The 27,074-nt window shown below is 38.6% G+C and overlaps 1 protein-coding gene across 1 annotated transcript in view; it reads right to left on the bottom strand.

Annotated features, from left to right (window-relative positions):
* Window positions 1–22,109, bottom strand: part of PLD5 (phospholipase D family member 5) — a gene marked incomplete at both ends in the record, with an annotated part of 156,907 nt that extends 134,798 nt beyond the window's left edge. The window contains one exon of the mRNA XM_079550721.1: window positions 21,924–22,109. Coding sequence (XP_079406847.1) covers window positions 21,924–22,109 — 186 coding nt within the window. The remainder of the gene's footprint in view (window positions 1–21,923) is intronic.
* Window positions 22,110–27,074: the final 4,965 nt, after the last annotated feature.

Genomic DNA, 27,074 nt, shown 5'->3' with positions numbered 1-27,074 from the left:
TTCTAGATGAAACATGACCTGGTTGCTTTTAGAGCTTTGCAGGCTAGCAAGAAGTGACTGGACAGCAGAATAGTGATGGAATAGCAAATTTATTTATGCATGTGTGTTGAAGCATGAGATAGAACAAGAATTTACTATGTACCAGGTGCAGAGAGTCACTGTAAGGCACTGACAGAAGCAGAAAGGAATAACAGACATTTACAGTAATTTAGATTAATACCCACATTTCTGTAGCGAAGGTGAAAGCTACTGTCCAGAAATTTATTTAATGCCGAATAATGAAAAACTTAATGAATTTATTACCAGTCAAGTTGAACTGAAGGCACAGTTTAAGTTCATTAACGACTTAATTACCTAATGATTTTAAGTTGTCTCCAGCTAGTCCTGTGCATAATTAAGGCATGGGTATCCTTCTTAGCCAAATTCTTTAGTGGTTCAGCACAGTCTCCAGAAGTTTCAATTGTATTTCTTTTGTTTATACAACTGAGAAACATGGCCTTGAGACTAAAGAGTATCAGTCTGACCTGCCAGGAAAAAAATCTGTTTTGAAAAACTAAGGATCAGAGAACAGAGAAGAATCTCACACACTATGGAAAAAAGCCTTAAACTCTTATTTTGAGTACTCGTACCTCTCTTACTTTGCTCAATGTATCTTTGGGTGACGAGCAAAATACTTTCACCCAAAAGATGACCTGATGCCATGTTCTTATCATTTTTCAGGTAAACAAATGATTCCCCAGGTGATGCACAAAATTCTGCAGGGCAATGGCCAACTCTCTCAGTCTGAAATTAAACCAAATCACAGTGCCACACTTCTCACTACTGACTCAAATCTAGTGCATTCCTGAAGAGGCAGTTCAATTCTACAGTAAAAAAGTACTTGGGCTCAAAGTAGAGGGAAAGCAAAAATTATCTGAAGACAAATAAATTACCTGTAAAATATTACATGCCAAACATAAATAAGCCATGCCATTTAAGACTTTTGCCAGTCTAGGCATGTGGAAAAAAAATCACCTGCTTGTAAAAGATTATACAAAGTATAACCTGCTTATACAAAGTAACCCTAAAAAAGAAAAACTCATCAGGAACTAAAAAAACAAAGTGCTGGAAGACTCTGCCTCAACACCACACAAAAATTATGACTACTAAATATAGGAGTACACAAAACATCAAGAATGGTATCCATCTGTGCTCTCAATGTTATGTTTGTGAATGCTGTGATTTTATTTTCAGCTTCATCTGAACAAGCTTCAGTAAAAACAGATCCCAGTAACCCACACAAGGAGCCCAAGAATTTACAACCTGCATATCAGAATACTGAGAACATGATTGAAGCTGCTTCCACACTGCAGCACTTTGCTACATCCTCATTGGTTAAGAGCTCAGAGAGGCTCGTCCCAAAAAGAATCATCTCCTGAGACAGATGTTAGTTCTTGACTGAAGAATCTGAAAGATCCAGTGCTCAGATTTAGTTGATAGATTAATTAAAATGCTTTCTATATAATATATTTTCTACCTTGATAATCCTTCTCCTAGGGGAGATCATGAAGTTTATTTCCATTATTTACAAGGATTACACAACATTTATCTAGCTAACAGAATAAAACCTGCTGAATATATAGACTAATTTCCTCAAGACTACAACAGCTGGAAATTGCTGTAAATAATTTGACCACTAACTGGAGACAAAGCCATAGCCTGTCAGCATAGTTGGAACAGTTTACAGGAACCACTCAAAACATGAATCAACCTGGGCTGAGTTCCAAATTTCTTACCATGGACCTGAATAATTGATTTCTTTTTTTCCTCCTGTTTCGTTTTGCACCACTTTATTTTCCATTTATTATTAGATAAATTATATTTGAATTCTATTTGCTCTATTAATAACTGGAGGTAGATACTGACACCTTCTTCTACATCGTCTTTTTCTAAGACTGCATTATTCTGTTTTTCAGGAATGCATGCTTCTCCAGGCAACTGACTGTGACTACACAAAGTACAATTTTTCATGTCTCCCTGGGGCCACATCACACAGTATATGCAATATTGGCTTAAAAAAAAAAAAAAAAAAAAAAAAAAAAAAAAAACCAACACAGAATAAAATAAAAACACCTACAGATCGGATTTGCTCTTGGTCTCAAAGCTGAGAAGTTGATTGCTTCATGAAAAGCAGCCTCAGAAAAGGAAGTCAGACTTCCAATGGAGTTATATCGAGGTATCTTCTGAGCGCCTGTTTTTCAGTAGACTGTTTTCAGAGTCCTACTGAGTCCTCTGAGCTGTGCAGAGCATTCATCTCAGACTTGATTTGAGAAAAAAAATTGAACACATTTGTGTAGGAGAACAACAGATCCTTTCCTAGTCAACAGACAAAAGCTTCAATTCCATGAAGTGAATTTTTAAAATTACGCAAATGTAAGGCCTACTTTGTTTTACTGAAGAGTCTATTTTTCTGGCAACATGATGGGTATGTCTAAATTCATATTTTAGCTTGCTCCAAGAGCATACTTTTGCAACTGCGTAAATCTCTTAACCATCCCTGTCTTGCACTTGGAGATGAAGTGCCATTCTTTTTTGGATACCAAAGAGTAGGAAAGAAACACTCCCGAGACAGATAAATCCATTAATACTACAGAAAACAAAAGTGACAGCAAATTATAAGATCACTTGTCTCTTCCGGGGCTGGAAAACCCAAAGCAATATAGGTTTGGATGAAGCTCTGGTCGGGACATTGCACGTGCACTGATCATATCTGTAGAAAGGCTTATTCATTCTACTTTTACTTTCATTTTTGTAGGGTCTTGCTTCTTACACAGAGTCAACTACCACTCACAGTAATTAAGTGTGGAATACGGACTTGACATTGAGGAAGACTCATGTGTCAGGGACGTATGAAAACTGGGGCCAGAGTGTCTTTACAATATTTTCAATAAAAAAGACAAACAAAAAATGAAATACAGTGGCTAGGATGGTTCAACCTCTATTGCCATACCACCAACATCTGCCTCTGACATTGCAGGGCAACATAGCAAAATAAGAGGCATTACTTTTGAAGCAGCCTTCCTAACACTGGACATACGACACAGAAAGGCTAAATCTGAATCCACAAGAATGAATGCTAAGGTCTGTAATACACACACATGGTTTTTATTTGTATTAAAAAACACACTAGAACGATCTATAAGGAACCTATTAGAAGAAGAAAGATAAAGATTGTAACCTGAAATAATCTGAAGGCATTAATAAATGAGAAATAATGTTTTGAGAAAGAAAGAATGTTTTAACTTGGGTTTGTGCCTTACACAGCTGGAAATCAAGTAGTGAAAAAAAAAAAAACAACAACCAATCTGGGTGAGATGAAACATAAAATAATACAATTATGGCTGGATTACAATGCATATACGTAGATACATATATAGATATAGATGCACTTGTTACAAAAACATTTTCTGAGCACTTTACTGAAGAAAGTTGACCCAATGATTCCAATTTTCTGAAAAACACGAACAACTATTAACTGGCTGAAGAGTAAGAATGCAGCCATTACAATGGACAGAGTGAAGTCTGATTTACACAATCCCTTCACTCCTGCACAACGCTTATTCTGCAGCACTCTAAATCTACAGGCACTGAAAACATTGGGTTCCCCAATGACAAGCAGTGCAGAATGTGAACAGGTTCTAAATCATCTCCCAAGCTCAAAGTAGGTGGTAGGAAATAAGGCTAGGATGGCAGAACAGTTAATCTTTGTTATTAGAAAATATCTATATATCAGGAATTAGTACTGGCTTCCTTCAGCATGCACAATTATAGAAATGTTAAGGTACCTAAAACTACAAGATCTATTTGCAGAAAAATACGTTTTTGATAGAAGATAACATTCCTTTTCAGCAAAAAATATCATGTCACATCTGATAAAGCATGACTTTCTATTATTCTAGAGGTTTTGTTTTTACTAGAAGAGAAAAAGGTACATTGTGCGTACGTGGTTACCCATTCATCTTTAAATAGAAAGGGAAAAGAAAAAAAAAGAGGGAACACCCTAAATACCAAACCCTTTGGTAACCGCAATATACTACAATCCATTTACGGAGAAATAGTCTCAATATTTTAAACAATGTCAGGTTAACTAGCAAATCAATACCTAGGCTGAATATAGTCTTTTAAATGAAGCATGACCTAAAACCCTCAAAACAATGGCTTTGCGCTAACCAGCATTGCATAAGCCATCAGTGTTATGTTCCAGAGAAATAAACAGACACAAGAAGACAGAGATGGTAAGACAAATTAATAGAAAAACACACAGTGCATGAGAATTTATTTTATGTTATGAGAAACACATGCATACCCAATTTGCTTCAAAATCCTAATGCAATTATACCACAGGCTACATCTGTGTATAAGGCAGAACTTTCTTTGAACTGAAATGGAATAACTTATTCAAGACACAACAGTAAAACCAAGTTGCTGTTGTTGTTAAGTATTAATAGCTCTCACAGACCTGGTACAATTATAATGAAAAGAACATTATTTCATCATTTTAATAATAACTGTAATGAAAAAGACTAGCTAAAAGTAATAATTCCAGAAAATGCAAGACAGTCTAGTAAGCTCTAAATATTTTCATACCAGCAAATGTTATTTTTGTTTGTCCTGATGCTTAAAAAGTAACATCATCCACAGTTATATATTACACTAAGATACAGTTAAAACAGCCCAGGGGTATAAGCATGGAATATGTGCTTTTCAATGAACTTCCAGCTCTGCTTTTTTGTGATTCACTCAAGAGAACTACATATTTTGTGGGCAAGTTTCCATTGATTCAATTATGAAACGTAGCTCCTTGTAAAAGATAAAGTATATATACACTATAACACTGTTTTTTTCTTCCCCTCATTTCCCTGCAAAGCAACCTTTAAATTCCAATGAAGAGTTACATAAGACACTTATTACACCTATTTTAAATCAGCAGCCTTTCACCACTACAACAGGTATCACTTTGCAGGTGTTCATCGCATTGCTTGCCTATATAGGCAATAATCTTACTTTAAAAATGCATTTTATAAAGTTATGTAGAAATGCAATCAAAGGAGTTAATAGCCATCTACCAAAGGCTGCCTGTTGGTTTAAATAATTACTCCAGTTATCTAAGAAAAATGAAATGAGCTGGTAATTTTTACAGATTTATTCAAGCATTTACATGATTTTGTTCTTGATCTTTCACAGGCCACGATGTGCCCAGTTCCACTGAACATATCATTTAATGCATATTGTAACCTGCAAGTCTTGTTTTACACAGGAGGTGAGAAGGTAAACAAAACCTATGTTGGTACCAACTGTGACAGTCTCTCAACATGGAGCTGGACCACTTCAGCACATTCCCTCCTCTCACACTGCCAAATTGCTCAGGCTGGCAGACAGACTTCACCATGTGCTGATAAGGTAAGTACCTCTCGCCTCAGCATGGCGTCTAAGTTGTATATGAAAGCTTTCGGAGGATGGAAATAACTAAATAGCACAGAACTGTGAGACTTTCTGCATAAACCAGCCTCAAACTCACTAAAGAGATCTGTAATACATTAGTGTTAAATATTTTTCTCAGTGCAACAGTACACAGAAACATACAACAACTATTCAGTGAGATGCTGTACCTATGCCCCAAGCAGTTGACTTCCCAGAAGACAGCAGCAAAGATCAGGAGGGAGCCTGATAGAAGGGCTAAACAAGGCTTTAGACACTGTCTTCAAAAAGACTTTCATGAAGAAGGCATTAAAGTACAATCTGGATGAATAGACAAGAAAGTGAAATGAAAATCAACTGAAGGGCAAGACCCAGAGGGTGATGTCGAGGGCAAAAGAAAATCCCGTTGAAAGCCAATAACTAGTGGCACAGGCCAGGAGACAGTACTGAGTCTGGTGCTGCTGAGCAGTTTCATAAGAGAGCTGGATAAGAGGATAGAGTATAGCCTCAACAAATATGCAAAACTGGGTGCAGTGGCTGACATACCAGAGAACCTTGTTGCCATCTAGAATTTTGACAAGCTGGAGAGGTGGGCTGACAGAAATCTCAGGCTATTCAACAAGGAGTGCAAGGTGCTTCACTTGGGATTGAGCATGCCCAGGTAGCAGTAAAAGTTGAAAAGTATCCAGCCAGAAAGCAGCTTCACAGAAAATGATCTAGGGGTCCTGGTGGACACCAAATTGAGTAGGACTCAGCAACGTGCCCTCATCCCACAGGTTAACAGTATACTGGGCTGTGTTGGACAAGGCATCACCAGCAGGTAGAAGCTGCTAAGTACAAGGAAAGAATCAGCAGTGTGATGTCACATCTGAAGTGTGGCATTCAGTTCTGGACTCCTCTTTACAAGAGTGACATGGACATAGGGCCACAAAGATTAAGGTGGCAGCACGTGATACACAAACTAAAACACAGGAAAATCCATCTGAAACTTAAGAAAAAGCTTTTTTACTGTACGAGTGAATGAACACTGGCACAGGTAGTCAAGGAACGTGATGGAGTCTTATTCAAAAGCTAAGACAGGAACAGATTCTGAACAGCCTGCTTCAGGTGTCCATGCATGAGCAGGGATGTTGGATAAGTAGTCCTTTCCAAACCAATTGCTTCTGTGACAGCACAGCATGATTTCACTTGCAGGAGCTCTTTTCCCCAAACCTTCCTTGAGTTTCTTTCCTCCCCCGGTCCCAGCATTCCAGGCTTCTGTTCTGCCTTCTTATTATTTTGTTTGGGTATTTCTATGGGAGACGTCTAGCAAAAGCAAGCACATTTTACATTGCCCATTCTGAGCACAGAAGCCAGGATCAAGATTTTGACTGTGCTCAATATTTTCAATTTTTTCAATATTTTTGTGTGGTATTAAAATAGAGAATAGTTTTGATATTAGCCTTTTTTCTTCCCCCACAAGTGCAAGGGGAAAAAAAAAAAAAAAAAAAAAAAAAAAAAAAAAAAAAGATGCATCTGGGTTTTTCAGTTTCCAAAGGATTCTACTTCTTTTCAGAGACAGGATGAAATTGCTTTTAGTAGTTAGATCCAGCAGATCAGGCTGGCTGAATTCACCATTTTTCATTTCTATATAATCTCTTCTATTTAATGCAATGATGGCCATATACCACGGTAACATTTTTCAGAACATTCACTGTACCAGCAGATCCACATCTCCTGATGGTTTTTCATTTTACTTTCTCCAACAATATCTTGCATTGCTTTTCTAAATATTCAAGGATAAGATTCCTAAGTCGCTCTCAGAAGCCATGGTCACCCAGAGTACAAAAAGAGTAGAAGGTGCTATAAAATAATTATTGCAATGTATGCATCGTTCGTGTCTGTGTTAAGGCTCACCCCTGAAGGGAGCCAGATAAGAAGCATTTTGGGGGGAAATGAAATGACTGGTGAGTAGAATTAGAATTTATACAAGTACTACTACTACATATTTAAGTTTAAAAAAAGTAACACGTCTCAAAGTTTCACCCTTCCTTACAGAAAAGAATAGTTAAATTACTATATTAGAAGATTGAAGATAAAAATTATCTGAGGATGCTTAAAGTCACATAAATGTTCTCCAAAATATTTTCTTACTGATTGCTCATGTTAATACTGCCTTTCAGAAAACGCACGGTCCACAAGGCTCTAGGCCCACACATATTTCATGGAATCAAAGACATTTTCTAAAGAACAACCAAGCCTTACCTAGGAAGCAGAAGGCTGGTCTACAGAAATAACTTAGTCCTGTTATTTTGGAAAGTATTTTTCCTTTAATTCTTTCATCTTGGGTAAATAGAATTTTACTTTCTGAGACATCACTGGATTATGCTGATATTTACATTAAAAAAAGCTGCAGGTAGTTGAAATAATTTACACTCAAATATAATTGTGTATCACAACAGCCTGCAGCCTCAGGCTCAGATTTCTGGGTTCCTACTCTGACAGAGACAGCTCCAGAAGGAATATAACAGGTGATGAAGTCAAATACATCCCTAAAGATATTATTTTGCTTAGAATTCCAACTAACTCAAAAGTATAGCAGCCAACAAAAGAGAGAAGCTACTGATGAGCTCCTCTTCTCACATTTCTACTTCTCTCTACAACAAATTCGGCTCACTTTGCAGCAGCGTGATTAATGGGTCGGCTTAATTATCTAAAAGAAATTTAGCAATTTCATTAAGATGGAAAGGTATTTAAATTGCCAGTGAATTCAGTAAGTTGGTCAACTCAGTTTCTGGGCAAATTTCAGTCAGCAAATAAGGAAGGTGGCAGACTACGTAACTCAGGAAGCTGGGCATCACTGAACCAGATGAGACTTTATATTTGTTTCCTGGATCATCTAAATCCAAAATGAAATGAAAGTTCAGTACCATTTCCCACACTCAGCTCCATCACTCTTCCACAGAGTAGCCATTTTCATCAGCATAGCAGACAAATTGCAACAGTTTAATAAGGGAGTCATCTTGAGAAGGTAATAGCTAGATGTACTGAAGGACAGGTAGAAGGGAGGAATTTACATCCCTTTCCTTCTCTAGAGCAAACCTGATTAACATGAGCTATCTTGAGTAAGGGATGGGGGGGGGGGATTACGAAGTGAAAATGGTTGCTTTCTGTATGCAATGATCAACTCTGTGGACAAGAGGAAAGCAGAAAATGTTGCTAATGTCTATCTTGACATTAGCAATGCTCTGTGACTGACTCCTTATAATCCTTCAAGAAATTGGAAAGATGTGCATTGAATAAACAATAGTTATTTCATTTCCATAGTCTTAGAACCTTCAAGACTATTTTATTTTCAAAGTAGTTTTCCACTGCAAAACAGTATAAAAACTACTTGAGTACTGACATGAATCAATTGCAATTTACCTGGAATAAGGAGCGCAGAAAGAAAAAACCCTACAGTTCAGAATCAGTATGGTTAAACAAACTACTGAGACAGCTACATATCAAAATCAATATATAACTTTTAATCCATTTTACCTGTTTTCAGGTGATATTCATACATACATACATTTAGAGTGGGCTTTTCTTTTTTCACCAGGAAAAAAGCTCCAGAAATATTTGTGCAAGTGAATACTTGCAAAATGATTACGTCAAGTGTGCTAGCATGCCTATCTCAGAATCAGTAACTCTCTGCATGTGTTTTTAAAAAATAAAATAAGATAAAGACATATCATTATTTGTATCCAGTTATACACAGATTTGTAAATAAATAAGGATTTTAAAACAATAAAAGCTACCAAAGAACTAGTGTACTGAAGTGGGACTGCGTTAGAACTCTGACACAGTTCGATTACACCTCTGGCATTCGAAAAGCAAGAGTTGCCTCTACGTTCAGTCTAAACACTTCATTTTTTTTTTTTTTTTTTCCTTAAGTGGTCTATGTAGCTTCCATACTCCTTATTTAAATCTAACATAAGCTAGTTAAATGAACCAATGACTCCACACGTCCTAGAATCAGAATAAGTGGTTCAAATATCTGTTTTTTTATTACGTTTAAAAAACAAACAAACAAACAACAAAGCCACATAAACATTCTCATATACCTTGCTAATACACAGCAATGCCAAAAAGGAGTTGGAGGTTTGGTGGACGGCAAGCTATAATAAGGATATGAGCCAGCAAGATGCCCTCACAGTCCAGAAAACAAACCGTATCCAGGGCTCCATCAAAAGAAGTGTAGCCTGCAGTTGAGGGAGTTTATACATGGACATTCATGACAGAGTTTCATCTCAGCCGGAGCCTTCAGGTAAAATCACAGTTCACCTTTAAAGTGACCATGCCAAAGAACAGGAAAAAAAAGCAAATACCAAAAAAGACAACAACCCTATTTCTAATTACTTACACAAAAATACCAAGCTAATACCCTATAACAGATTTGAGGTTTGGCTTTTGTATCTGAAAAATAACTTTGTATCTGATAAAAAAAACTTTGGCCCAAAGTTCTTTCACAGCAGTTCTTCTCTTTAGATTTGCTCTCTAATCCAATAGCTTTCACTGGCTTAATTGGAAAATCTCATGTTCTCCTTTCTGAGGCCTTAAAAGAGCTTCTGTGTTTCTATCACCACCCTAATACAGACAACAACTTCTCCAATACCAATGGTTACGTTATTTTTAACATTACATCATCACATCATCATGAAGTCCCTAATTAGACATGCAACCATTATTTGGAATTATATTTTGGGAAGGCAATAACGGTGGCAATAATTGAACTCTCAGCAATAGCTGGTTCCTCAAACCACTATACTCAAGGTGGAACTTCTGTACTCAGAACCTGAAGAAATTACCCAATTATACTATCAAAAATTCACAACATCCAGAAGTAAACCGAGGACATTTAATATCAAACAGAATAAAAGGATAAAACATAGCAACAACTGTTTCTAAAGGTTCTTATGAAAAATGTTCCGCTTCCAAATACTGAAAAAACAAACACTTTAAAAATCCCAGCCAGTTGGTGGGGAAAATCTTTTAATAAATAAATAAATAGATAACAGCAAGAGCTCAAATATAGTCCTCCAATTATTCTTACTACGAAGGAATCTCTGTGCCTTTTTAAGAAGGGACCTGGGGGTGTTGGTTGATGCTCAGCTGAACGTGAGCCAACAGTGCGCACAGGTGGCCAAGAGGGCAACGGCATCCTGGCCTGCATTAGAAATAGTGTGGCCAGCAGGAGCAGGGAGGTAAACATTCTCCTGTAAGCACTGGTGAGGCCACATCTTGAGTACCGTGCTCAGTTCTGGGCCCCTCACTACAAAAAAAAAAAAGACATTGAGACCCTGGAACGTTTCTAGAGAGGGTAAAGAAACTGGTGAGGGGTCTGGAGCACAAGTCTTATGAGGAGCGGCTGAGGGAGCTGGGATTGTTCAGTCTGGAGAAGAGGCTCATTGCACTCTATAACTTCCTGACAGGAGGTCGTGATGAGGAGGGGTTTGGCCTCTTCTCCCAGGCAACAAACAGGACCCGAGGAAATGGCCACAAGTTGTACCAGAGGAGACTTAGATCAGACACAAGGAAAAGACTTTTTCTCTCAGAGAGTGGTCAGGCACTGGAATGGCTGCCCAGGGAGGTGGTGGAGTCACTGTCCCTGGCAGTGTTCAAGAGGTGTCTGGATGAGGAGCTGTGAGATTTGGTTTAGTGGCTTGTGGTAGCAATGGTAATGGGAGGATGGTTGGACTAGACGATCCAACCTTGTGATTCTATGTATCCCTCCCCCTATTTAAGGAAAGTGTTTTTTTTAAAAAGAAAGTCAGCAAAAACAAAACACTTAGCTGAGCTTCTATATTTCTATCATCAAGTACAGAGGTAGCCTGAGAAAGCTTAGATATTTCAAATACTTCATGTGTTTCTTGTGCACTGTGGCTTCTAAATCATGAAGTATTAACATACAGTATTGCTCCCACAACAAGCAAGCGTTTCTATATCTGTTTTAGACTGCTGCTCAGATCAGAAGAAATCCTATTTACTACCTGCACAAACTAGCTTCAAAGAAGCACTCCGTTACCTACCTCTGAAAAATAAGAAATATGTGATCCCTTACTCAGGAAAAAGATTTCATAAGACTCAGAACAATTTTTCTTGTTCCCTTCAATATACAGTGGTACTGTTGCTTTTATTTCCACTCACTGAAAACATCCAAGCTTTCATTTAATTACAAGGAGAGGATTTTCTGAAAGAATTCACTGCTGGTTGGCATAACAAAAACCACACTCATATCAAAAACTTCATGTAATTGTAGCCTTTTAAATTATTAGATATTCACAAGGTTGGCACACAATTCAAACCTTCCATTTTCACTGTAAATTCAGGGTTTTCATAAGTGCGAACTCAGGATTTATGAGCTTAAGTCACTTAAGATCTTCAGAAAGCGTTATCCTGCAGTTCAAGACTTAGATATAACCCTTGTGATAGAATATATATGTAGAACTTACAAAATTATTTCACTCGCCGAATCTTCAGTGGGAGCTCTACACAAAAAAAATCCAGCTGGGAGGTGACACGCAATACCTAAAATAGGGCTGTGGACTTCCCAGACAAGTCAGAGGGAGGGGCGGGGGAGATGTGAAGCATGGATTAGGGTATTAAAAAAGTAATTATCAGCTTCATGGAAGAAGCAATGAGACAAAATTATAGAAGTAAAAAAAGAGTCTTGATTTGGGCAAGTAAATTGGTTAAAGTAGGTAACACTATCCCTGGAAAAGTAAAAAGGGAAATAGTTGTACAACACGGCAGATTTTTTTGAAACCGGATAAGAAGCAACAATTACTTAACACCAAACAGGTTGCTTGGAACAGACTCAGCAAACACAGGCCAGGTGAATAAAGTAGACAAACTTAAAACTATATATATTTAAAAATTGAGATTTCAGTCTAAAGTTTCAGTTGTCATACAGTTGCAGAAATAAACTTGTTTAGGCTGATGCATATCAAGACCATATGCAATACATCCAGAGAGACTGGTATATTCCAGCTTTCCACAGGAGTTTGCTGCACCTGAACCAAGAGAACCAAACTCAGACAGAACACCACATGAAATGGAATAAAGCAATACAAAGGGCTAGGTGCTATCTGCCTGCCACATGCCCAACAGGGAACTGAAAGAAAAGTCAGCAGAGCCAAAAAGCTTACAAAGACAAGCACGTTGTTTAAAGGGGTAACATTTTCAAAAATACTTAAGTGACTTTGTTTCTCCTTATGCCTAAAAGAAATGTCACTGTTCAAACAATAAATCACAGTCCCCACAGGGGCCTGAAACAGCATTTGGTATATTTATGATCTTTTTGTGCACATGGCATTCCAAATACATGCCAACCTTCAGCATGGCAGATTTGGCAAAAGTCACATTACACAAATATATCACTACAAAAGAACTTTAAGATAATGTTTAAATTTCAGGGCATCATTCATCAATATCCTTTTATGTTCACTTGTTTTAAGCCATTTTTAAGTTACGTTTCCTTCAAACATCCCAATCATCTGCACCAACCAGGGTGACTATGAAGTCCTCAGTTATGCAACACAACTTATTATAAAGATGCATCTTCTTAGAGATGTAGAAATTACAGATACAACAGAGGCAGCACAGAAGATACTCCATACAGTACTGTTTCAAGCAGCACTTACAGGAATCTGAGTGCAAATGACTTTTTATCTAGCAAACAGCCCAGGTTGACTCTTTCTGAAGAGTGCTGTTTTTTCCACGAAAAGACACATGAATAAATAAAACAGTGTAGCAAATACTTCAGACTGTGACTGAAGCCACCTCTATGGGAAGGAGAAGCTCACTACCCTACCAGAATATGTATTTACATATATATTACATATTCTGCTGAAAAACTAGGGAAACAGCTTTTTCTGCAAGGCATCAAAAGACCACTATGGTCAGCAGAAAGTCCTATGAACTCTAACAATGAAGCTATGCTGAACACATTATTACAGGCCGTAATATGTTATCTAGTGAGCAGGAAGAAGTTTTCTGAGTTTCTGATTTAGGAGAAGAAAGGAAAAAAAATACGATGGCTACCTCAGCCAATCATTTGCTCAAAACCTTTGAAGAACTTCATTCCAAAAGGTAACAGTGAAGGAGCAGCACAAGGTTGCAAATGAACATCAAATTCCATTTACAGGGACAGAAAACGCTCACTCATCACACTGCACAGGCTCTTAGAGTTGTTCAGGTCCTAAAGCAAACTGACAGAGTCAGCCCCACCTTAGTTCCATTCCACTCATCTTCCCAGCATATCATGGGCTGCATCATCACCGCCAATCAAACAGCTAACCACAGGGCAGCTTCTGTCTGCAGTCACAAGAAAGCCTCAGGAAAGATGCTAATTCTAAGCTCCTATAGATCATCTGATCACTTGATTTCTTTTCGTAGTGTTCCAGGAGTAAAACTTAATAGGTATCATTCGTCCCCTAGTAAACCACCATGTAGAATTAGCAGAACTTGACAAATCTTTGTTACAGACACCAGTCACATTCATACACTCTTTGCTCACCTCATTCATTTTCCACAGTTGTTTGAGGCAATAGTTGTTTGTTTGTTTGTTTTTTTATTCCCTGTCCTTAAATCACCCACGCATCTCTACATAAATGAGCACATAACACATACAAAAAGATAATTCCTGTTATCATTAAAGTTATATTTTTAATTATTATTTCTTAAGCCTGGTGGACACTTTTTCACCCACACTTTCTAATTAGGACCAGAAGTACACAGTCTAACAGGAAGCAAAGAAAGCATTTCACAAATAGCCTTGTTTTTCTGAGATACCCTTAAATATCCATTAATTCACTCTTCTTTCAGCTAAGGGAAAGTTCAAATACACTTGTTTGATTTCTTTCCATATTCCTCACTCTGAAACACCCTAAAGAGGACTTTGACCTACTTGTCATTTACCTCATTTCCTGCATACTTTCATAGACCTTACAATTTCTTATATCTCATCTATTACAATCAGCATACCTCCATTTCATAGCCTTTAATGGACTTTCTCCCATGCTAACAGGGAATTGTTCTATATAAGTTACCCGGCAACTAGCTTAAGCCAAACTTCTCCTTTATCTGCTTCACATACTTCAAGGGCACTTTCATTTTTTTGCCCTAAACTCATAATAGCTGAGCTGATCCATAGTCTTCTCTCAAGGAGTTATATACAACTGAAATCCGTAACAGCAAAGCCAATGGAGATCTTACCATGGCTCTGGGACAAAACTAAGCAGAAGTGCACAAACAGCATCGAGAAAGTAGCCTTCAAATCACTGTTATCTTTGACATCATTCTCAAAGTTTAGTAGGGAGCCTCAACTGAAGTAATGCCTGAAGTCGGTACAGCATATGTAATACCTTATTAAAATAAAATAAATTTAAAAAACCAACAAACCAACCCTGCCTAGGAAGGATCAGACAAGGAACTTAATGAGCAGCAGCACAATTTTTCTGTAATACTGAGAGCCCTACTGAGACACCATGCTGGAGACATTGCTAACTCTTACATATGTCCAAAAAAAAAAAAAACAAGAAAAAAAAAAATCATATTTCTCATTCTGGTAGGCTTTTTACAACAAATACTAACATTCACAGAATTGTTAGCAAGTAAATTTGCCTTTACTTTGGTGTCAACACGATCACGAAAGTTAAACTTGAGACTGATAGCCTTACAATCAATCACTGACAAAATCCCCTTCTCAGCACTGCTCCACATTTGGTTCTGTTCCAAATGGCATAAAATGCCTTGGGGAAATTCAGCCTAATTTATCAGAACAGTAGGAATTATCTGAATTGCTCTTTGCTTTATTAGCAGCAATTCTCAAAAACATTAGCTCTTTTTTTTTTATCCTATTAAACATTTTATTGTAACTGTAAATAGTGAAATACGAATAGCAACAAAATTAAAGCAGAAAGACTATAATTTGAACTACAACAATCAAATAATTTGTAAAACAAGCTGCTGATGATTTTGACATCATGCAGGCAGAAATAGTAGTAGCTATGCTTTTTGAAATTCTTGGTTTTAATAAGAATTAATAATGTACGACTGCACTGTCTATAAACACTGAATACTTCATTTAGAGAAATGGGAGAATAGGTTTATTTGTGGTTATGTTCAAAGAACAAGTCAATGAAGCAATGCTAAAAACACCTTTGATATTTCTCTGTCCAAGGCAAGGCATTACCTATATAGTGAAATTACTCAACACAGTATAAAAAAATTATCCAAAACATTATAAAAACACTCTAATTCTGTTTCTTTATAAAAACTCAAAGAATTGTGAATACTAAATAACAGTCAAAGCAAGTTTTGACAGATACGCATCCAAAAAAACAGGAACAAAATTGTAACCTGATAAGAAATGACAGATTAAATTAATTCATCAGTTGCACCAGAGTGGCATCAATTCCCTCGTTCTCCTTCTGAACCAGGAGTTCTAACTCCTTGCATGTATTTCTTCACTTTCACCTGAGTGGCCCTCTTGCCTACTAAATCACAATAAGATGGTCACAGTCACAATAAACTCACTCTTTAGCTCTCTTTGAGAGAACAGCAAGTTAACTTGCTGCTTCTATAACACCTGAATATGGGATGGCCTCAATTCTCAATAAGTGGTTCAACTGCATCCCCACCAGATAAGGTGGCATCCAGGTACATATTCCTTATTCCTCATACTGGAAACCTAGGCATACAGGTCACATAGTCTAGTAACACGTTCTCATGCCTCTTCCCCTGAAGGAATGCATCCCATGGAAGCAAGCCCACATCAGACCAGGTGAAAAGTATGAGGAGGAAGGAACAGCAGATAGCATAGTTACACACTGGACAGAGATCCTACCCTCCACTGCCAGTGGGTGGAAAAGCACGTGAAGGAAGAACAAAAGAGCAAAGTCAACAGCAGGAAAGAGAGAGATGCAAGGTGATTAGATTTCTTTCTCACTATCCTACTCCCTTTTCAATTGGCAGCAAATTAACTACCCCCGAGTTCGTATTGTATATGATTACATCTGTTAAGTGAACTCCCTGTCTTCATTTTAACCTGTGGGCTTCCTAATCTTACTTTTTCCCTGTTCATGATGAAGGACTGGAAAGCATCTCGGTGGGTATCTAACAACCAGCCAAAATCAACTCACTACAACTAGAAAAATGAACTACCAGGTATCTTATTTTCATATGGTAACCACACAAGTCAATTCTTTCCTCTGTAAATCCAGAGACACCACTCTATTTTTCAAGTAGCATGGGGAATTTGAACTCTTTCACATTTTCTACCCTAAAACTACTCAGTATTTTCTCTCTACTGTTCATGCATCTTTATCTCCCCTTTTCCATGCTTTTCTGAATGGTTCTTTTTCTCTTAAAAAAAAAAAATGTCTACACCTGCAAAGAAAAAAAAACAAAAAACATTTCTACAGAAGAACCTCTCCAGTCCACCTGACAGCAGGGAAGATAACCCTGTGCTGCTACTTCAGCAGGGACATCAACACATGCTAATGACACTGGTACAGCCAGGGGACTCCAAATGTCAGCTTTTTGTAGAGAAAGAACCAAAAATCACTCTATGTAATGGAGTTTGATCTCTTGACTTTAATGGTAAAATCTAAATATAGATATCAATCTCCAGGACCAGATAAGTATTTGGAATTCTAATCTACCATGAAAAGCTTCTAAACCAACACCTCTGACTCCTATGAATGGTCTCCATTTATGTAGCTTCATGTAAGGAGTACTTCCTGGTATCCAATGTTATTCCATTACTTATTCTTTCCTAATGAAAATTACCTAACTTACAAACTCCCCCCCAAACCCTCACCTTCCCAAAAAAAAGAACCCCAAGAAAACTCCAATGAGTTTGCATTCACAGCAGGAAGTTTTGGAAGAATGTGGAATAGTTTTCTAAATTCCAATTCAGATTCTTTTAATTTTCTCCCTTATGCTAAAGTGACTTGGCTTGGCTTTGAATTGTAAACCAAGTAACAGGAGTGCATTAAGCTACATTCACCTTCTCTGTTTACGTATTATTATGCAAATAGTATCTTCCACCATCCTTGGAATGCATTTCATTTTTTACTTGGCTACAAGGCTCTGAGAAGTACTACAGACATGCTAGGTCTAAGACAATTCACAGTGCTGCTGGATACTTGCCTTTGTTGCTGTACAGCATTGCCCTCTCTCTGCCTTATCACCTCCTTCCTCCACAAATAATAACACAGCCAAAGGGACAGCAGTATGCTGATCAACTGCACAGCACCAACTGGTCAAGACAACTCCCCCAGCAAAAGAGCATTTAGAATCTGAAAATCCCAGCGTTGATTTTGCACTTGATTAAAATTTACTTAAAAACAAGAGATGATGCAAGACCTATCAAAATTTTTTCCTCATTATGGCTATATTAAAGGTAACAGATTGAGCATGTCCAAGAAGGTACAAATCTTCTAGTGCCAGGTCTCCCAACAACACAGTTTTAAATCTGATTCAAAAAAAAATGGAAGTTTGTTTTTTTCTTTTTTCTTTTTTTTTTTAAACACAATTGAGTAACCAAGTAACTTTAAAAGTTTAAAGGAAGATTGCTAATATTTGAGAAGTTGTATCTGTATTTGTAATAAGAAAAGAGTATATGCTTGGAGCATATCTGTGCTAGATTTAAAAAGTCTCTTTTTTAATGTTATTACTTATGTTCTCTTTTACAGGTGAAGGTACTTAGAATCTCTTTTGCTGAGCTCCTACAAAAGCAGCTGTCCAATATTTATCATTATTGAAAGATGCACAGATATGGCTGCAAATTAAATTAGATCTAGGTAACTCCCACCAGCTAAAAGCCTGTTAGTCATTATTCCTCTCTATCATGTTCTCTCCCTCTTACCCAAGTCACATCTGATTAAGAAGACAACACTAGAGACAAACAAATGCTATGCAAAAGGAGACAGTTTTTCATATAACAGTTTCTAGTCCAGTTATTTCCAGCAGCAGACAAATAACTTCACAAAAGGCGTTTGGAACCAGCTGAAGCAGGCGCTCTGAATTTAAGTAACCTGAGCTCTGCAGAAATACCAGTCAAACATCTGCAGCATCACTGTGGTCACATCTGCAAAGTTCCTCAGACCTCTGTTTTCTCTGTTAACATATAAATTTGGCTACAACAGAGGTATACAGAGGCCTCACTTTAACAAAACCTGCTCACTAGTGTGTTCTTTAAGCATGTTAAAGCAGTCCTATAAAATCTTAAAGATATCATTTGAGTTCAAAGGAGAAAATCATCAAGCTGCGCTCAGAACCTGTGTGGCATGGATTGCATTACTCTTATTTGCAGTAAAGATAATCCTTATGAAAAACCAACCAGTGATGAAACATTGTATGAAGGTCATTTAGTGTAAGAACAGTTAGCAAGATGCCAGCAATACGTTTCACCTTTTGACTTCCACAGTCAGTCAATAATGAAGCATAAAATAACTTAAAGAAACTGTATCACATCTGTGCATCTCAACATCTTGGCTTTTAGCATTTGAAACGTTATGGCAACAGTTGAATTTTGAAACCTCTTCACTACACTCTTCAAATTTAGACCCATTTAAAAGAAGCAACACCAAAACCCCCAACTTTGTTTTGCAATCCAGAAGCAAACTGTGCATTTGAGGTTTTTCATATTATGCACGCATATTTGAAAATCGACTTTAGAAAATGTTTTTTGGTCCCTCAAAGTATATATGAATTCATAAATGTCACATATGAATAAGTCATGCCACTCACTTTAACGAAAATCAATACATTTTATCTATTGTGGTCTACCAGAATTTACTGGAAATAGCATTCAAAATATACCGGCATAATTTTATCCCCATTACAACCACAATGAGGTCAATTTAAGAGAATTCCAATGAGGCAAAAAAAAAAAAAAAAAAAAAAAAAAAAAAAAAAAAAAAAAAAAAAAGAAAAAAAAAAGAAAAAGAAAAAAAGAAAATCTTTCCACGAGTCTTACGGAATACCTGCATTCACTATAATTATAGGCAACTTCTTTTGCCTACACCCATCATCACCCATCAAATTTATGACTACGTACTTTCAAAACACAGGTGCCCACGTGAATGCTCACTCCTTGCATATTGATTTTTTGTAGGTATCAAACAACGTAATTAGCTCAAGGAAAGCATAGGAGGGTGAGGGGCTGCAATGAAAAGTTTTTCATGACTGCCATCTACCTTGAAGCTTGTACAACATCATCATCCAATATTGGCCATAAGCTATCATCCATCAATGCCTACACCATTCGAAGCAATGCAATTCTAATTAATAGGTTTGTCTTTGGGGCTGGAAGAGTGGGGTGTAGAAAGTAATTTCTTTGGTAGTAAAATACTGAAGCTCTTGAAGATTTATCTGAAATAGAAAATAATCTTGCAAGAGAAGTGTATAAGCAAAATGCAATCTAGAAATTAATACATGTTTTATTCACATTCATTAAGGGAACATATCCAACACCTTGTCTGTTACAACACTCAGGACTAATGCAGTTACTTTAAATCACAACAATATTTTCACATACTTGAAGCTGGCACATCTAACACACTGCAGGGTATTCACAATAAGTGCCAATGAAATACTTCATTGAAAGAGAGAAATATTAATGTTATAGATATATTTTTTTCCATGGTTCAAGTATGGTCTGGAAATAAAAATAACTGGATCAAATGAGAGGGAAATCCCCAGAAGAACATGCATTTGTATTCAAGCGATAGCAGAAAAAGCTTTTCACACTAATGCTGCAGGGTTATTCAAGATAATTTCTGTGACTAAATACCCAAAGATCCCAATGACAAACAAACAAACAAAAAAAAGCCTCTCAAAATAAAGGTTTAGCACTTGGTCATCCTCAAGCAAGCTAACACTTACTTGATTTCAAATGCAGATATTTGAACATGCAAACACTCAGCTACCAGAACAGTATTTAGCTACGAAACTTAACAGATTCACCACCACCTCAAATGAATTATCAGTCATTTGCTGATACATATTAACACGTAGGCACACATTGCAAAATCCTGTCACAAAAGCCAGAGGTCAGACTGCTGTGTGTCCTGTGTTTTAGCCATCAGCTGTGCTGAGATAATGCACTGGCCTTTCTTGATTCACAATGGGAGAATGCTCTCCTTACAAGCTTACTACTGTGAAGCATTGTTGTTAGCATGAGAAAAAAATCACAAAAATGCGTGTGGGAAGGCAGATAGGATTCAACATCTTTGTCAAAATTTGAAATGTGTTATTTCCAACAGTTTATCAGTTCTCTTCATTTCCCCAGAAGCATAAACAACTCAAATTTAAGATTCCACTAACAAGGATAAGATATTCTGCAGGTTGGTGGGTAGACAAGGGAAGGGGTGAGGGGGTGGGGTGAGGGGAAGTGTGATACTCTATCAACCACTCGACTGAGGGTTTTTTTCAGGTTTTGTCTTTAAAGGACTATACTATGCCATTTAGGATTTTCATATAACAAAGACAATTTATCCTTGTAATACGAACATTTCTACCTGAAGAGACTTCAGGTAGCTGTGTCATAGGAAATATTTTTCTGTGCATCTTGAAGTCAGTGTGACTGATTACAAGTTATTCATCAATACAAAGGATAACATTTTTGTATTATGCAAACCCATCCACATTCTTTTGCATTCCTGTACACATGCAGCCACTTTCATGTTCTGTACTGTACACTGTAACAGTGGAATTAATCTAATAAGCTACTCAGAAAACTCATAGACAGTATGCATGCCATCTCAATCCATTTCCTTCCTGTTAGAAGTAACATGAAAAATGCTTTCAAATATCACGAGGCAGGAATACTTAGAAACACCTTAAATTCTCATAAAACATTCACTAGTTACCCACAGCATCAGTTCAACTATGGTTCCAAACGCACTTAGTTAAGTCATGTATTGTTGCTGCAAAAATAGATGCCTCAAAAGAAATCTCTACTCCATACAGACTGACATTTTCAGGGTCCTATGCAGGAAGGAGACGGAAGGAAAAAGCCACACAAACACAAAATAATTAAAAAAAGAAGAAAAAACTATTTTCATTTGGCAATTATAGAACTTCACTATAAACACTGCAAGATAAATGCTCTAACCTCCATCTGCACCATCCCAATGTTTCTCCTCCCACATTTGGAGGAACAGAAAAATAAGCCAAGAACATTCACAAATATTTCCATTGAGGGAAAAACTTCCATGTGGTTTGGGAACAGCACTGACATCCTCTTTACCTTGGAACTGACCAGCCTGGGACCTCTGAGTAGCTCCTTTCTCTAGCACTTCAGAAATGCCATACTCAACCACTTGTGCGAGACCTCTCTTCTGGAGCCCAAGCTGACAGAGACAGCCTACTAGAGCACCCACATAGAGGTCTAGAAGGAAAGAAAGAAGGGAGGGAAATAGAAGCTGGCTTACATGCTCCAGTTTGTCTTTCCTCCTCAGCCAGACGCTGGCACTGTAGTCCTGCTGCTTGACGGTGCTGTAGAAGTTCGCACCTACTCTCGTGAGGCTCGGCGATGGCTCCCTGGGTCTGCTCTTCAGCCTCATCTGCTCGAAGCCCTCATGGGGGGATGAGGAAAGCCAGTCATGCCTGACTTCCATCTTGACATGACAAGGCACAGTCCAAAGAAAAAAATTAGAAGAAAGTGGAAATTAAGGGACACTGGAAGAAGAGGGTCCAAAAAAAAAAAAAAAAAAAGGAAAAAAAAAAAAAAAAAAAAAAGGTGGGGGGAGGAGGGGAAGAAGAGGAAAGCAAAAACAATAATAAAAAAAGAACACACAAAACGTGAAGAGAAGGGAAAAAGAGGGGAATAGCAAGGAAGGAAGGAGGGGCGGAGGGAAGAGGAGAGGCTGCAGGTACGGCAAGGCAGAGGACCGAGAGGACTGAGGGGTATGTAGGCGCTCCCTGCCGCCGCTGCCTGCCGCCTTTGCCGCGGGGAGCGGCTGCGTGCTGCTCCGCGCGGGACGGCGGCGCGAGGAGGGCGGCCCCGTGCAGGCGGAGGCCGGGAGGGGCCGCAGCCTCCAGCCGCCTGCAGGTTGGCGCAGTGGAGGGGCCGCCGCCCGCCCGGGCTGAGCTCCTCCCCGCCTCCCTCCCCGAAGGTGGCTGCGTGCGAGAGCACAAAGCCGCGCGGCTCCGGGAGAGCGGCTGCCGCAGCCTCCCTCCTCCCAGAGGGCAGAGGCTCCTTCTCTGCAAGCGTGGGAGCCTTTGCTTGCCCCTGCCCCTTAGGCTGCCGGGTACCCCCGCAGCACCGCTCCACTCCTGGGCGGGAGCTCCCGGGGCTTCCCAGGACCCGGCCGAGCCGCAGCTAGCGGTCCCCGCCCCGAGGAAGGCTGAAGCGAGCACGGCGCGAGCCCCGTGCCCGGGTCTCGCCTTGAAGCATCGTCGGGCTGTTGCCGTGGGCCAGGCAGCACCGGCCTGCCCCCACACCTGTGTCCCGAATAGTGGCGTTTGTCTCAACGTAGAAAATGCTTTGTGGTAGCTCTTACAGCCCAGTGCCATCTCGTTTTGTAGAAGTTACAATGTGTTGCTATTTAGCTGAAACTTGTTTCAGCAGGGGAAAAAAAAACAAAAACAAACAAACAAACAAAAAAAACCACAAAGAAAACTACAACCTTTCTTTTTCACACTATGAAAAGCCACATCAGTAGTTGCCCAAACAGTCTGCAAAGCTAGGATGTGAAAGCTTTCTCATACAGCACCAAGAAACAATTACTGGAACTTAGCTCAACATTTCAGTTTGGTGGCTGTTTACTGGTAGACAATCTGCAGATTGCTAGAGAAGTAAACTGATGCAGTCATTCAGATAAAGTGATACTGAACTCAGAAGTCTACACTTGCATCTAGTTAACTGAGAGTAACCTTTGAATGGTAAAGCTGATCATTCGTATCATTGGATGAGAACACTAGAGAAGAGCCCTGAGCTTACCACTTCAGCTGGAGAAAAGCCTACTTCTGTATGAATGGAAAGAACAAGTTAGTTATAAACAGAGTAACTTATGCTACAGACAAATAATTTTTACCAGTATAAAGGACTTCCAGGTTTTCCCCAGCTCCAACAGAGAACTATAGAGAACCTTCTCTTTGAAAGGCCATCAATGCATTTTCATGGCACCTGGAGCAAAAATCAAGTCCACATGAGCACTGCATGACAGATGACCCTGAAGGATCTAAAATTCAACATGCAGCAAATCAGAGCTGCAGTAGTATCTTAATTTAAGACTATCCTGATTAAAAGCATACTGAACAAAGCTTTATCTGCTGATGCCCTCTTAAGAAATTTATATGGGCACAGATGCCCCTATTACCAAAGGACAGGAATGCATTCAAATGTTCAGTAAATAAAGAAATAAACCAAGCAAACAAAAGGATCCAGACAACTTGGAGGTTCTACAAATATCTGTGTGAAGTTCTTACAGAAGTATGCTGTAAAGAACAGCCTGCGTTATGCTGTTATTTGCATAGGAAATATTTTTATATCGGTATATGAAGCACTCTAACGCTTTTTTTGTTCCTCTGGCTTTCTTAGTTATGGTGACTGCAACGATTTCCAAACAAGTTATTAGCACTCTGCAACTGCCACCTGCTTTCCTTTCCATCCTTTCATAGGTCACTTTGTGACAAATCAGAATCAATATGCCACTGTACTTCAAGATAATACACTGTCAGACTCCTCCACGTATTTCAATATGCAAGCTTTGGGTTTTTTTTGCGTAAGGTTAATTTATCTCATCTTTCCTAGCTATTCTACCAGCAACATCCTCATCTGCCAGAGAAGCTTCCTTCTACCTATCTAGAATGGTCACAAAATGGAGTGCTGATGTTGTTTTAATCCCTAGGCTATGAAGTAAGTTTGATCACCTTTCAAGATATTTTCTTAGTTGGGACCCAACTATTTCATCTGTGTGCCTTCCTGCTACTTTTACTGACATTTGTATTACCCCAGTACTCTTCCGATTAGGAATTAGAGACAAAAGAAATACAGAACAAGTGCATTCGAGTCATTGTACTTCCTGAGCCTTTGTTTCCTAAACCTAAGCAGGAAAGATTTTGAATGGGAAAACTTAGTCCAGTGGCTGCATTTTTTGTGCTTTCATTAACATTTTGCTCAGGCAAACTGGATCTCAGTTAATACATAGCAGTTAATTCAATTTGAACTGTTTTCCAGATTTTCTTCTGCAGTTTATTTCTACTTTAGACCTACGCAATAGGCAAAGTTATTCAGACCAAAAACATAGCATCCAGCTTAACTCAGAGATAATTCAACTCATTAAAATTCAATCAGCTCTGTAGTAGGTCAGCTATTCCAATTGGCTCTATGAGGTAGATTCAGCTGCTGTCTTTCATGCAATATTCAGAATTATCAAACACCTGCTCCTGTGAAAGCACTTTGCTTCTATAGGTAGGTGATTATAGTAGCAAGACTGACTGAAAACAAATGTACTTACATCACTAGCAACAGATGCAAGTCAAACATAGGGTAATGTTATTTCACTTTACTGTGGCTTACATGGCCATTTTCTCCAGTTCTTCACCCCTCTTAAGATCAAGACTCAGAGAAATACCTTCAAGGCAGCCTACAGAGCTCTCCATCTTTTATACCAATATGTTGTAGGGTTAGTGTTCACTCAGGCCCATGAGAAGAATTAAGATACAGGCAGAAACTTTTCAGATAGGATTAGTATGTGTATAATATATAGTTAAAATACCACAGACAAAAACCACCACAATCTTTTCCCACAAAAGTCATGCCCAGACAAGTTTTAAGGGGTGCAATAGCTTTCTAACCAATTTTTAGATAAGCGACACAAGCAATATACCCCATATACAATCCATTACGTATACATTAGACCAATAATCAGCAAATATCATACACCTAGACAAATTTTTTTTTAAATCATACCTGTAATAGCTTCAAGACCTCTTCACAAAGCACTAGACTCAATACATTCATGCTGCAGATCTAGACAGTGCACAAACCCTGGCCCACTTTAATTTCCTACACCTGCCCAGAGCAGCAGGCAGTGATTGCCTACAGGCTTCACCTGGTGCTCAGGCAGAGGGCTGTGTCAGCCACCAGCAGCACTGTTCCTGGCAGCCAGGCAGGAAGGTAATGGCCCAGCTGAACTTGCCTTTTCATTTAGAAACTGCCAACAAGACTCAGCTTGGGGAGAGAAGGAGAAGGGTCTCTATAACTTCTTGTGTAACATTGGCACAACCCAGCTTGAGCTACGTGCCTTTCAAACAATGTTAGAATTGCCAGCTCCTACTTGGCTCTCTGAATTCTAGTAGCATACAAAGAAAAACATCCATCGTAGTGGTCTGTATCCTCTGTGCTGACAGCTTTTCATTTCTGCTAGCTGGGAGCAGCTGGCAATGACTGAAATGTGGGTCTCACAGGAAAGAAGAACCATGGGGGAGAAGGTTTTGCCCATAGTGTGATCTCCTACACTACCATCCACAGGGTCAAAATAGTACAACTCACTACATGAGAAACTGGAAAAAAAAAAAGAAAAAAAAAGCTGGACTTGTACATGGAGTGTTTTTAGTTACAAGTAACTTTCATATTGTTGTTTTCCCAAGCCCCATGCGACATAACGTGCAGCCTTCGGACAGAACATATCTTCACATTTTGAAGTCGTAAGTATGTAATAGTAGGGTCAGGCTAAGGTTACAGCAAAAATTTGGAGCTTCGGAGTTAAGGTTATGAACGCATCAGACACCTATTTCAGAAATAACATGGAAATATTCTTATGTTCCCTGTTTCAGGCCTCCATTCTTTATGGATCCAGTTAGTAAATTATTCTGTGTCTCTTCACTTAAACTTTAAGCCCAAACTCTTTCCTCTATTCATAACTTCCAGTTTTCACAAAACATGACAACCACCAGGTAGGAACATCTGGGCATCACTCTCCCCTCTGTCAGACATAGTTGAAATCAGTCGTGTGTTTCAGAACACATTCGTTTGGAACTGAAAGACAATCAGTGTAGTTACATAAGCTTCATTTCCTTTAGAAGGCAAATAAAAATATCAACTAGCCTATCTCCCATTTGAAAAATACTATTATCCTCTAAACATCATTTTTAAAAGTTCCAATTTAACTAGAACTGCAGGGCTAGAATTAATCTCCCACACCATCCTTTTTACCTTCATACAATTAAAGCTAGTCCTTTTGGTTCATCATGTGCTGAAGATGTATCGGTGCAGATTGGGATGCCTTCACTTTCACTAGGGATAGTGACAGAACATTTGATAATTTTCATCTCAGGGCCAACTCTGCCTCCACTCTTTCACTCCTCCCTTCTTTTTCAGATGTGGGCTTGATAATCTTGTCCAGACAAGTTTCATCTTGCATCTTAAAATAACGTTCATTCGTGGCACATAATAATGGGGCCAAATTCTGTCCTCCTTTACACCTTTCTGTCCCCACCAGAGTCAAGAGACAAAAATAACTGTATAACGAAGGTGTATCTGGGGGACAGAATTTGGCCTACATTTCTTTAAAATAAATCTGCAGCAAGCAGTGCCTGTCTAACTCCCCCAGGAATGAGACCCTTTACGCTCGTGT

This window comes from Tetrao urogallus (assembly GCF_951394365.1).
Source record: "Tetrao urogallus genome assembly, chromosome: 2".
NCBI classification, from domain to species: Eukaryota; Metazoa; Chordata; class Aves; order Galliformes; family Phasianidae; genus Tetrao; species Tetrao urogallus.
The sequence above is the reverse complement of the archived record's forward strand: the minus strand, read 5'-3'. Positions and strand labels throughout refer to the sequence as shown.